Here is a 14,476-nt window from a genome sequence, read left to right as displayed (position 1 = left end):
AGCCTGCAAAGAACGGGGAAAATACTCATACTGTTTAAGCACTAACTCATTTATAGTAAACAAAAAATAAACAAATGATAAAATAAGAGCGAGAGGGGGAGGGAGAAAAAAATGAGATAGGGAGGAATTATGGGGCATAATTTGGTATGGAGTAAGGAAAAGTGCCCCCCCAGACCCCGGTCTTACACTCAGCTGAAATTCAGCGTCTTCAAAAGTCTTGTCAAAACTGAGATAGGCCCACATAATTCAAGCATCCACAGAAACAGATCATTTTTGTTTAGCATATCTTTGTCTTTGTGGTACTATAAAGGTCATTTTTCACAGTCATTTGTACTTGACTTTGGGAAATCGGTTGCAATGCCCTCCCCCCAAGATTGTAACGAAAACGCCCAACTGGGAGGGATTTTCTCTTTAAGATTCAATCGGAAGAAATTAAAACAGCCAAAAATGCTCCCTTTTGATTTTAAAAGATCTATTTTATCAGAAAACTGTTTGCCCCAATCCCTTCTTTTTATGTTTACAGCAAAGTGTATTTCACAGAATATAAAAAAATACTAGTCGTTCTTTCCTCTTCAGTTTATGGGGCAAATTAGTAGTTCTAGAGTTAAAGGCTTTATAGATTTTCCCCAATACAAGCGACTGTAGATTTTCTTTAAAAAAAAGTTTCCTTTCAGAAGATTGAGGCAAATAACCCTTCTACGAATTGCTGGGGCCTAATAAACTAAACCTACCAATTACATGACAGAGAGTTGGTGTATAAAGAAAATAAATCTTACGAAAAGTAGAAAATTATGCAACAGATGAAGAAACACGTAATGAGAATGGGCAAGGTTGAAGAAAAACAAGAAACATGTCTGAAATTCTTCAAAGAATAATAATTAATGATAAAAAAATAATAAGACAAAGGAGTGACTTTAAACTACAAAGAAGAACAATGTTGAGATTTTCATGCATTTTTTATTTTACTTACTCTTATTACAACGTCCTTGCATCAGTTCCCGAAATACCTGAATTAAATGATGAAAATAGTCAAGGCTGAAAAAAGGACGATATTGTATAATGCTTCATAGCACAATCAAAGGGTTTGTGCACCATCTGCTACTTGATGTTCATCCTAGAGGACCCCTCCCTGCACCACACGCCGCACATGCTATGTATGGTGCATGTGGTGCATTTCACGGTACAAGTGTCACGATCTCGCCACACATGGAGCACGCAGCTTGGTTTTCAAAATTTTGAAATTGGAAAATGCATCGAATATATTCTTGAGTGGTTTTTGCAAGTTAGCTGGGAAGAGTTCGTAAATGCTTCCTTGCGTAATAGTATGTCTTAGCATGATTTTAAATCTATAAATTACAACCAACTGGTTTATTTATACTATTATTCTTATTATTTATTGTTGGATTATAATTAATATTATTATGATATTTGTCTATGTTATTACCATCAAGATTATTATTATTTTTTGAAGTTTGAATTTCAGCAACCCACATAAACTTTTTTTCTACTTTCTCTATTTGTTTTCTTTAATAATTAATATTTTTGCTCTTTGAGAATGGGCAAGGTTGAAAAAGAAACAATCATTAATTAGTTAGAATTTGTTGAAGAAGCGTGGTGAAAAAAACCCACCAAGCCTTAAATATAATTGCACATAGTTGAGGAGGGGGCTTAGCATTTATTACCAAGGTCGTACCTAGGAGGGTTTATGAGGTTTGAACCCCCCCCCCCCCCCACGACATTTGTTTCTGGCTCGTAAAAACTTAAAAATTTGCATATAAGCTAATTCTGGTTCGTTTAAGTCCCTCCCTTCCACGAAAAAATAGCCCCCCTCCAAACGAAAACCATGGCTTTGGACTTGCTGGTGACAATCAAAATTTCCTTCACCCAGCCAAGTAAACATGCCAGGAAACAAAATGAAAGGAAAACATTGCTAGCGTAAAGTTAGGGTTTTGTTTGTTTTTTTTTTTTTTCTTATGGGGGGGGTCAAAATTCCAAAGTTAAATTAGAAAAAGAAATAAGGCAAGTTACGTGAAACATTACAATATAATAAAATAAAACTAAGTAAACATACCGATGGTGTACTAAATAAATTTTAAGAAGACAAATTAATATTAGAATCATTATTATTAAGTAAACTCACAAAAACACTGTTGTTAGGTGGCTAAGTTTATAATTGCTGATTTTACGTCAAACATGCCAGATTAACAAAAAATATTTAAAAATTTATATGCTTAAGTTTAAAGAGGACTTATACAATGTAAATGCTATATATGAAATTTCACAATATTATTCGACTGAACTATCTATGTTTATTAAATAGCTGGGGAAGAGGGCATCAAATTTTATCAACTCCAATCTGAAAAAAATGGGAAATTTTGTATTTTTTGCCATAAGAAAGATCACGGACGGGTGTTTATTTTATTTTTTTTTCCAAGAGATGATCGTATCGAGCCAGTGGTCCTAGAATTTAGCGAGAGGGCTCATTCAAACGGAAATTAAAAGTTCTATTGGTGTTTATAATTGACCAAAATTGGGCATGCTCATGTTTTTTGCAAAGTCACCGGATCAAAATTTTTAGATAGCCATTTTGTTCAGCATAGTAGAAATATCTGATAACTATGTCTTTGAGGAAGACTTAATCCCCGAAGTTTCCGGGGAAAAGGTTGCAAGTTATAAACTTTGCCCATTGTTTACATATAGTATTGGTAATTGGTAAGTATACAGACGTTTTCAGGGGGGATTTTTTCTGGTAGTGGGGAGGGGGGTCAGGGGATTTGGTTACGTGGGAGGATCTTTTCATAAAGGAACTTTTTATGGGGGAAGAGAATTTCTATGAAAGGGGCACTGGATTCCCCAGCACTATTTAAAAAACACTTAGAAACTAAATAAAAAAAGAAGTTTTTTCAATTGAAAGTAAAGAGTAGCATTAAAACTTAAAACGAACAGAAATTATTATGTATGTGAGGGGGTTCGTCCCCTCGTCAACACATCGCTCTTTACGCTTAAGTATCTTTAGTAATTTCAAAAGAGCTATTTATTCTAATTAAACGGCCTTTGTGATTCTGGGGTCATTCTTAAAGAATTGGAACAAAATTCGGAATTTAGCATAAAGAGCGAGGTATTAACAAGGGGGTGAACCCTCTCATATTACGTATATTAGAAAGTTCGCCTCCTTGTCAATACCTCGCTCTTTACGCTCAAGTTCCAATTTTGTTAAATAATGGTCGATATAAGCAATAATTTGTTTGTGTTATTTTTTTGGGAAATCTTGGCATTTGATTTTATGTTAAACAGCTACATAACTATGTTTTTTGCGTAATAGTAAACCAAAGATTATGTATTTCTTTGGCTTGTGTTTGTTATTAAATAAATAAAAAAACAATTTTTTTTCAACTGAAGGTAAGGAATAACATTAAAACTTAAAACGAGCATAAATTAATAGTTACGTCTTTTAAAGATATTTTCTTTCATTCATTTCAGTCATTTGGGAATTGCTTAACTTGTGACTTTCATTCTCATAAAAATAGTTTCGACCTCTTTGAATGTTTTGTTACTATGCCTTACATAATTGGTTCCGTGGATATCGCTAATTTAAGTCACATAGGCTTGTCTTTTCATGAAGAGATTTCTCGTGGGGAAGGGATATTTCCATGGAGGAAGAGCTGGATTTCCGGAAATTATTTAAAATATGATCAGCAATTAAATAAAAACAAGTTTTTTTGACTGAAAGTAAGCAGCTACATTAAAACTTAAAATGAACAGATATTATTCCGTCTATGAAAAAGGATGTCCGCTCCTCAACGCCCTGCTCTTTATGCTGAAGTTTTTTATTGTTTTAAAAAGTAGAATTATGAGAAATATTCAAAATTCAGCGTTAAGAGCGGGGCGTTGAGGAGCGGACCGCCCCTTTCATATACGGATTAATTTCTGTTGTTATTAAGTTTTAATGTCGCTGCTTACTTTCAGCTAAAAAAACTTTTTTTTTATTTGATTCAAGCTTTAAATGCCAAGTACATTTTTCAATTTATGAGAATTTTTTCAATTTATTCTATATTACGGTTCAAAGCAGTACATATAAAAAACTATTTGACAGTATAACCATATATATTCCCGCACTAAGGGAATTGTCCTGCAAAAAAAAAAATTCTTGATAAAATTTTTCAAATTAGTGTAAAATCTGTTGCAATCCAGAATGAAGAAAATGAGTTCCTTTTATGCGAGTTTATTAAATTACTCAATTTGCCTTGACATTAACGATTCTTAAAAATCTGCAGAAAAGTAGCAGACACGTTAAAAGAGGCCCTGCAATTTTTTAGACTTGGTACACATTAATACATAAAAAATTTACTTACAGATTTTTGTGGAGTTGGTACATATTTACACGTGAAAGATTTATTTACATATTTTGGTAGATTTGGTACATATTATATTTCTCAAGTTTTTTTCTCGAAAAAGGACTAGTGGGGCCGTAACCTTTCGAGGCTCAAAAACTATTTAAATATGCACTAGAAATAAAACGGCATTTTCAATTCCAAAAATTTTTTTCTGTAAGATTCCGTTTTTTAATTCCGTAAAAATCAAGCTTTTGTATAGTCCTGGCCCTCTTTGAAAATTATTGGCCGTCTTCTCTATAAAATCTAGAATATAGTTTTTTTATTCCGAAATATTATTTTTATTATATTATTTATATTATTTATTTGTATTATTTATATTATTTATAATATTATTTTTAATTCCGAAAATTTTTTCCGTAAAATTCCGTTTTTTAATTCCGTAAAAATCAAGAGTTTGTATAGTTTTGGCCATCATAAAAAATTATTGGCCGTCTCGTATATAAAAACTAGAATATTATCCCTGACAAAAACAAAAACATGTAATTGTGGTTGGTAAGACTTTTCAATTCCCAAGGATATTAAAATCTTATATATGAACTAAAGGAATAATTCATTTATAAATAAAAAGATATATATATATATATATATATATATATATATATATATATATATATATATATATATATATATATATAATATATAATATATATATATATAAGAAATCATATATATACACACACACACACACAAACATATATATATATATATATATATATATATATATATATATATATATATATATATATATATATATATATATATATATATATATATATATATACAAATAACGGGTAGAACTGTTAATTAAAATAGTGAAAAACTATAAAGGCCCAAATTTTTCACCTCCGGGTTGTAAATCTGTAGTAAATCGGTAGTCAGTTAAGGTAGTCACCAAATTTTGTTACAAAATCTGTGATTGGACTTAACAACCAAATAACTACAAAATTGCATCTTGAGTCCTACAATTACTACTTCCATTAAATTAAAAATTCTTTCTCAAGAATCATTATTGTGTTATTGCAACACAACACCCTTAGGTACAGTTGTAATAGTAGTAACAGTAGTAGTATTGGTATTACTAGCATAAATTACTAGTAATTTAATGTCCATGGTAATGTCTTGTTTTCGTATTATTATGTTAATTGGCAAGTAGGTTTAAAAACGATTAAAATTAAGTATGGCAAAATAATTTAGAAGTGCCGCATTCCCTTTCAAATTTATTCAAACAAATTTAATATAAATTTGATTTAAATGCATGATGCATGGACTCAAAACCTCTGGGTCAAGGCTCAGGCCTTGAAGACCCTTTGCTTTTACGTACCAATCCTCAAAAGAATCAGCTGGTTTAAAAATGACCAAGTTGTTACAAACTTTTAACTTTAGTTTTAAAAAGAAAATAATAAATGAAAGGTCCACCTAAATCGGCCAATTGTTTAAGAACGCCTTTTGTTTTTACCTTTTGATTGATTTATTTTCTATGATAACATTCAGTTCTCGTAACTTAAAGGATCCTAAGTTTAAAATGTTAAAATCATACTGCAATTAAACTAAAAACGTATATATATATATATATATATATATATATATATATATATATATATATATATATATATATATATATATATATATATATATATGTATATATATATATATATATATATATATATATATATATATATACAACGCATGCAACCATTTCTGTAACGCAGTCCAGACATTTCAAAAAATGGAACAGGAGCATTGGCATTGATAATTTTTCACTTTTGTAACGAATAAATTTTGGCATAGAAAACACTGTTGAATTAAAAACACGTCATATTAAAATAGCTTTTAATCATAAATTAAATTCAAAATTTGAAAATACAAACTAAACTTAAACTAAGCACAAATTGAATTAAACATTGAATTGAAAACAGAAATATAAGTAAAAAATTGAAATCTTAAGAATCATAAAAGAGATAAAAAAACAAATTAGAGTTTTAAAATCTTCACGCCACACTTTTTATATAGTTTTAAGTGCCCGTTTTGCAATTGCTTTCTTCTTTCTTTTTTTTTATTTTTTGGCATCGGAGCATCAAGCACGTTTGCATTTTCACTTTTCATCAACCTTGACTATTTTCATTATATAATTATTGTCGATAGGCATCACCATCATTTCAGGAGATAGACATTTCAAGTTTAGTGGATATGGGTTTTTTGTGCAGGCTTTGAAGGACTGTTATAACTGTCTTCTATCATGAATGAAACTTAATGGGTATATAGATATTGCTAAAACGCATTGGATACATTTTAGCTTTTTGAATTAGCCTTCCTAATGTTACGATGAGAAGCTTGACACCCTGCCTATATTATAGTCACAAAAGAAAAGTCGTGAGAAAATGGCAAAAAATAATTTTAACTCTATTCTTACTCGTCTTTTATATCCTAATCAGTTTTAAAGTTTAAAAGAATATAGCAAATCCATTGTAGATACGAGAAAATCTTCTTCCTGGTTTTTTTATGAAGTGATTTTTTTAAAAATACGAGAAGTTAAATTAAAAGCATTAAAATTACAGTGATAACGATAGTAAGTAAAAAACATTAATAATCAACATTAATTTTCAGCTTTCAGAGTGAGAAAGTAGCTATTACCCAGCAAATTTGAGACGACTTTGGGGCTCTTAAAAATAATTTGATTATTATTATTGAATTTTGTGAAAAAAAGGTATTTTGCACTATTTTTCTTGTATGTAAAGGCGAAGACCTGTAGGTATTTATCAGATTTTCTTTTTCTTATACAGGCTCTCTGTAAATTCTCGGGCTATCGGTTTTAACTGAAGATACCTCCAGTTTTCAGGGAAGATGGTCTCTTGGTATTCAGTAAAGTGAGAAAAAAAAAAACAAGTTATTGTCCAAGTCCCTCGAAAGGGCAGTCCTACAAACAGTCTTACCTGTATCACCCCACCTCCCTTTGAGTTTTTTCCATATGCTAGAAAATCTTGTGGCAATCCGATCATCTTACCAAACCAGTCTAAGACAATTGTTTCGAGTTCAGTACATGCAGGGCTTGCTGCCTGGAAGAATAATATAATTAATAATATAGTATAATAATAATAATATAATATTAAAAATACAACTGTTAAATCGGTATATATATTTATTGGGTAGCATTGGTGTGTCATTCCTTTTTTTTCTCCAGCAATGTTGGTCTCATGGATTATTCTAGGGCATCGTTTTTCAACCTTTTTACTGTTGTTGAGGTTTAGGGGAAAGGAGGAAAGGATTTGGCTCAACGGGATCTTATTAGGACGGTACGTTGTAAATTTCTATATGACTAAGATACCACATCACACCTTTTGTTCTGCAACAAATTTCATAGCTTTGCTGAAACAAAAAATAAAGCTTTCATGTCTCCTGAAGTACCAAAGACATAGAAATGAACTCATTTTCCCCCCTGGACATTGTTTGGTCTGTCAGGCCTGAAAACCACGATTTTCCAAGGCTTTTCTTTTGTGTGTTTCAAAATCATGAAGTTTTGAGGGCAGTACCACGCTTTCATCAGTTTTGCCACACTGAATTGTGAAAACAAAGAAGCAAACATATTTAGTTCAACTTGACAACATCGTCGTCCGTGTAAGCTCCGTGTAAGCTTACATTTTGCTATTTTTGTGAGCTTTTGACGGAGATGTCCATCTATTTTTAGCCAATCCTAGGCTGCTTTGAATGAAAGGCACACAATTGGATCAAAGAAACGTATTTCCTTCGAAGTTCGAGCCATTTCGTTGCATCTGTTGATTCCTACAGAAAACTACACCTTCTTAAGTAGTTTGGTGCCATGTACTTTCAGCTTATATTTTACTAGTTTTCACCCACGAAACTTTGTTTTTTAATTTGGTGTCCACTCAGGGTCATATCAAAGTTTTTGTTCGGGCGGGGGGGATTTACACAAAAACATTTTTTAAAACATCAAAAAGTTGTTTCTATTAATTTTTGCTACGCTTTTACGAGTTAGACAAACATTAGGGTTGGGTTCAAACCCTCTAACCCCCCTCCTGAATATGATCTCTTTCCCATTGCTACCAAAAATCACATAACTGCATATGGAGGTCTTCTCCATCAAAAATTGAATTCCCAACTTTTGATTTTGCAAGATATATATGGTTGTGTACTTTTCCACCTAACCAACTCAAACAATCGAAATTAATTTTCACTCTCCTTGGTACTTAACACGGGACGTAAAATTGAAATAAATTCGTTATTCTGATCAAAATCTATCGCTTAGGATACAAAGTATATAATTTAACTTGTGTTTTTATTAGTGACTAGATAATGGTTTATTACCCACTTAAAAGATAAAAAGACACAGTGATAAGAAGAAGAAGGAAAAAAGGCTATTAAAATTAATAAGCAAATCCATAATCTACCTTAAAATATTGTACAGAGAAAAAATTGTAAGTATCTATTTTAAAGTTTTAAAAAAGTCTTTATTATTCCTTGGCACATATAGCCTAAACAAAAACTTGTTCGGTGCTCGTATTTGCTTCTCATATATGAGAAGGCATTGCCCTGCGAAACAGGAAATCTGTAGAAAAGCAGGGACGAATTATGATTTTTTTTTTTTTCTTGAAATAAATTGAAAAGATTTATAACATGTTCGGTGTTCAGTGGAATACCATATTCCACTCATTCACTTTTAGTTTAGCAAAAGAAAAAAATTCGCTAAAAGATAACTTTTGCTGCCGTAATTTATGAAAAACATTAAATTGTAAAATAAGAAACCTATATAAAATCAAGATAATAATCAAGATTTTTTTCTTCGTGAAATAGACTAGAAGGATTGATAACGAGAAACAATATAGACTTTTGTTCTGGTTAATTTGATTTAGTGCCGCTTCGATGCCAAAAACGTGGATTATTTTTCACCAAAGACAATGACAAAAAAAAAACAAAAGAAAGTTTTTGACGAAAATTAATAGGTTCGGCACAAATGCGATGCTAAGCTCGATTTCAAATACAGCAAAAGCTGCGTTTGAATTCGCAACTCCGTCAACAGGACAGGGAATTTTGTGATTTTAATTGATTCTCTGTCAGGACGACGGGCTGTCGACTTGAAAATGTCATCATCATGTCGACTTTACCGCATCTTTTGACGACAAAAAAGTTCTTCGTTTTCCTTATCATACAGAGATTATTAATTTGAGCAGTGTATTGATGACATTAAAAAAGACAGATTAATTTAATTCAAGAATGGTACGAAGTATTGGAATCAATTAAATAACTGAACAAAAGCTGATAGTTGACTAATTCAGTACTAAAGAGTTAAAGTTGAAACCACCGCCAGACAATTTGTTTAATTTGCTATTCTCAATTGACAACGAAATCTACAAATCAATCGCTAAAGAGCAAACTGTCGACGTGATGTTGATTGTCTATCCACTTACTTATAATAAATCAAAGGCAGTTTACCAGAAACCAAACAATGCCAGAGGTATATTCATCCTGCTTATTAGATATATAAAAAAATACCCGCAAATTTGGGTTTACCACTTGTCGACACTTCAAACAAATATTTTGACTATTAGTATACGATCAGTGAACTTTGACTTTTCTAAACAGGCATAGTGCGGAGATTATAACCTAAATAACTATAGTTACTCCCTGCCCTGGAGAACTATTCTTTTTCAGTAATTTGGTCAGACCTATTGGTCAACTATGACGAATTTAAGTGCACTGCTTTTGTTTTCTTTGTTTTCCTAAAGCTATTTCTGTTAGTCTTTTTAAACTTCTGTTTTTTTTTAGCTAATAAAAGAACTTCCGTTAATAAGAGCTACTTCGTGAATCATGACACATCATTCCCCTTCCCTTCTTCCCATGTGCTAGTGAAAGTATTGGTATCTTTTTCCTGTCTCTATTCATGGTAAAATTAACTCCTAAAGCATGTTTCTCTTACGAAAGTAAAGAGAGAAGTTGAAATTTAAAACGAACAATCGCTTCTCGGGTTACTCAAGATGTATCTACAAAATAGTTTGAACAAACTGACAATGAACATTTTCCAACATCTGCAGAATTGTAAAAACTGGCGCTTTACTGAAAACTTTACTTGCTAGAGTTTCTTAGAGAACTATAACAATATACTAAAATATGTGCTTATCGGCTATGTAATACACACTCTGGAAGTGAAGTTTGATAAATGCTAATGAAATGAAACAAAGTATGATGAATATATAATAGTTTAGAAACAAATTTGGGCTATATATTTGCACATTAGGATGGGGGGTTAGAGCATAGCATATATTAAATACGTAAACTAACCATTGCTGTGTTAAATATATGCTATGCTTTACCCCACCCACCCCCTAATGTGCAAATATGTATCCCAAATTTGTTTGCATAAACCAAACCAAAATACATACTAAATACTTAAATAAAATATAGCTACAATTTCTTTTGCAATCAAACCAAAGCTAATTGTGTGGTATAAAGAAGTTGCTTGACCAGTTTCTTGTGTCATGCTCGCATCATTCACGATCGAAATTGTATAATGTCTATTATATAACCGATAAGTACCCTAAAATCTATCGGTACCATTGTTGGTGGGATACAATTGATGGACTTCTAAATAATTCTTTTTTTCTGCAGGCGGTTTTGTTAGCCGTAAGTTCTTAGAATTCCACAGATACAGGAAGGTACCACAAATTATTTTTTAAACCTGGTTTTGTAGAAAATCTTTGGTAATCTACGAAGGGGTCATTTCTGTTCGCTTTAAGCTTCAAATTGGCTCATTTCTCTAGTAGCAAACATTAATTTCATTTTTAACTTAATAAATCCACAAAACTAGCTTCAATAAATTGTGTTTTGATATTTTACAAAATCTGTAAAATAAAGAATGGCACTTCAATGAAAACACACAAGCCTTAAAAAACACGATAGTCGTTTGGCTGCAGGGGTGGTTTTAAGGGGAGACAGAGGGGGCACTTGCCCCTGGTGCAGAAATGTTAGGGGTGGAAAATTTCAAATAAATAATCAAGCAGTTATAATCATTTTTTAATGTTTTTAATTTTATTTTTGTTAAAATGAAATAGAGAGCACAGTTCGCAAAATTGTGTTGACAAATAAAAATTTGTAAAAATTTGGCCTGAGATTATTTGAGAGACAGGGGGAGGGGGTAATCTTTTTCTCCCCCAGGCGCAAGAGAGGCTAGAAACACAACTGTTTGGCTGATAAATTGGTCAACTATGATGAATTCTTTGCTTGTTTTATATTTTATTTATTTTCCAATAGACATTTATACCAACCTTGTTGATTTTTTTTAAACTTGTTTTTTTTTTAATTCAAGTCAATCTTGAATTAAAATCAAGCAGTTTCGGACATCAAGCCATGGCTAATTGTAGAAGAATCCAAGACAGATAGTCCGAGTGAGTGAGAGGCAAATCTGGCATAAGCCCTTTTTAGGATCATATAAAAATGACGTCATTTTATTTGTTGATAGATAAGTCTATCTATCATCCGTCCATGCGTCATTCCTAGGGCAGAACTAAGGTGGATAGTCATAGAACTAAGGGATGAATTATGGCTTGATTTTGGGTTGATGCGTGACCTACAAAGTCCTGTGGACTTATATGCAAAATCTGGGACTGAATTTGCTTCAACTCACAGGCAAACAAGTGAAACCTAAGCCTAATAGGCTTGGCCGCCGAATTCTAAATGTTGAATACCGTGGCATAGGGTTGACACATGGCCAAAAAAACACAAAGTAGAAACAATAGGGAAAGTCTTTTCAAGACAGTGGACAAGACAGTCTTAAAAAGAATTTCCCTATTGTTTCTACTTTGTGTTTGTTATGGAAAGGCAGTGTGGTCTTCGTGGCTGTTTTCGACACATAAACAACAAGTCCCCTGGATTTGCAGGCGAACGGTGAAACCTATAGTTTTCCAAGTGTTTAGTTAAATGGCACGGGTAAACGGCGGGAGTAACTATGACTCATAGGATAAATGCTTGTGTGTTAGCTCTTGAATTTTTATTCTGTTTTTTTTTTGTCCTTGGTACTTCAATAGTTTTGAGTTACTAAGAGCAAAATTGGTTAATAAGAGCTGCTATGAGGATGGTAAATCTGTGTCCTCTCCCCACTTTTCCCCAGGCTGGTCAAGATATTGACACTTTCTTCCTGACTTTCTATTTACCCATATGATTTTAAAGGTTATATATCCTTGTCTCCATCCCTATCTTGAGAAAGTTGGAAAGTACAAGTGGTGTCATCGAATTTGAATTATCGAACTACAAGCAAAATCGAATTATCGAAAAATCGAATTATCGAACTACAAGCAAAGACTGACTTGGCCCAATTGCAACCGAAAATCTAGAAAAGGGATATTGGGTAGCAATTATTAAATAAAAAAAAATGACTATTTAAGCTGATTACAAACATATAAAATGTATTTAAGTTTAATGTTACTCATTAAAATCTATGAACCTGAGAAAATTTACCTGTTCTTCAAAACACCCCTAAAAATTCAAGTGAACTTTATGAAAATCACACCACCAGATTCAGCATATCATAGAATCCTACTATTGACGTTTCAAACTCATATCTATAGAAAAGTGAAATTTTCATCCTTCTCAAACCCGAATTTTTTATACCTATATTCTATTAAGCTCAATGTTAACTTTGAAAATCATCAATGGAAAAAAAATGTTTCCCCATGCCATTGAATAAATCACTCATATAGTGAAAATTAAATTAAACACAAGGATGTGTGTTTATTTGAATTTTTTTCCTAGGCCTGACCATAGGCCTAGGCCTGACCATTTTTTATACCTATATTCTATTAAGCTCAATGTTAACTTTGAAAATCATCAATGGAAAAAAAAATGTTTCCCCATGCCATTGAATAAATATCACTCATAAAGTGAAAATTAAATTAAACACAAGGATGTGTGTTTATTTGAATTTTTTTCCTAGGCCTGACCATACCGAACCAATGGTCTAAAGTATTGGGAGAGGGCTCACTCAAATGAAAATACAAAGTTCAAGTGTCCTCTTTAAATGATCAAAAAGATTGGAAGGCAACTAGCCACCCCTCCATGCCCTATACTTCTCAAAGACTTCTGATCAAAATTTCGAGATAGTTATTTGGTTCAGCATAGTTGGGAAGTCTAATTACTATAACTCTTGGGATTACAATATCCCCCACAGCCCCTGGGGAAAGGGTAAGCTATGTAATTTGCCCATTGTTTACATATAGTATTTGCTATTGGGGAACATAAAGACATTTTTGGGAATTTTCTTTAGGTGGGTGTATGTTCTATGGGGAAAGTATTCTGTAGTGAAGGAAGATTTATAGGAAATTTTCTAGGAGAACTTAAATGAGGGAGGGTAATATCCTGAGATGATTTAAGGGCCCTTCCTCATCCGCCTCATACAACACTCTTTTAGCAAAAAAGTTTGACGTTTTGTCCCAACTCTTAATGAACGACTCCTAAACGCAAGGACCATTGAAGTTGAATGATAAGTATCTTTGAAGAACTTTAAGATTTCAGTGTAAAGAGCAAGAGATGAGGGAAGGGCAGCCCCCCTCATGCTTGGAATAATTTATATTTATTTTAAATTTCAATGTTGCTCCTTACTTTTAGTTGAATTTTTTTTTATTTAATTATTATTAAGATCAACCAAAGGGGTTATTATTCCTCACTTGGCTTCAAATAGCTATTTCTTCTCACTAGATCTTTTTTTCTTTTTTTTTTTTTTTAGCAGATTTTTAAACTTACCGTTACTTCATCGTTTGCTATTTACTAGGTTTCAATTATTGCTGTAATCATGATCATTTTTCTGCATAAAAAACGGTAACACAATGAAAATTAATAAATCTTAAATGAACTTACCCATGAGAATCCAATTGATCCTAACCCATCTGAAAGCATATCACCAAGGATGGATGGAAACGAATTTCCTGAAGGGAAATAGGCATGAAACCGTGGGTGTTGCCAGTGAGTTACCTAAACAAAGACGTTATGGAAGTTTAAACAAAAGATACACTTGGACTATGGGTTCAGAGAGACGTTAAACAGGGAATTTGTTAGCTGGAGTGTACTGGAGAGGCTCTAGT

General features: G+C 32.3%; 1 protein-coding gene across 2 annotated transcripts in view; it reads right to left on the bottom strand.

Annotated features, from left to right (window-relative positions):
* LOC136039615 (aromatic-L-amino-acid decarboxylase-like) overlaps nt 1–14,476 on the bottom strand; it is a 56,745-nt gene that overhangs the window by 23,925 nt on the left and 18,344 nt on the right. For both annotated transcript variants that reach the window (XM_065723502.1, XM_065723503.1), the window contains exons 3-4: nt 14,253–14,366; nt 7,325–7,447 (exon numbers count right to left, since the gene is read on the bottom strand). In XM_065723502.1, coding sequence (XP_065579574.1) covers nt 7,325–7,447; nt 14,253–14,366 — 237 coding nt within the window. The remainder of the gene's footprint in view (nt 1–7,324; nt 7,448–14,252; nt 14,367–14,476) is intronic.

Source organism: Artemia franciscana, chromosome 19 (assembly GCF_032884065.1).
Source record: "Artemia franciscana chromosome 19, ASM3288406v1, whole genome shotgun sequence".
Classification (NCBI taxonomy): Eukaryota; Metazoa; Arthropoda; class Branchiopoda; order Anostraca; family Artemiidae; genus Artemia; species Artemia franciscana.
This window is presented reverse-complemented; position numbering and strand designations above follow the sequence as displayed.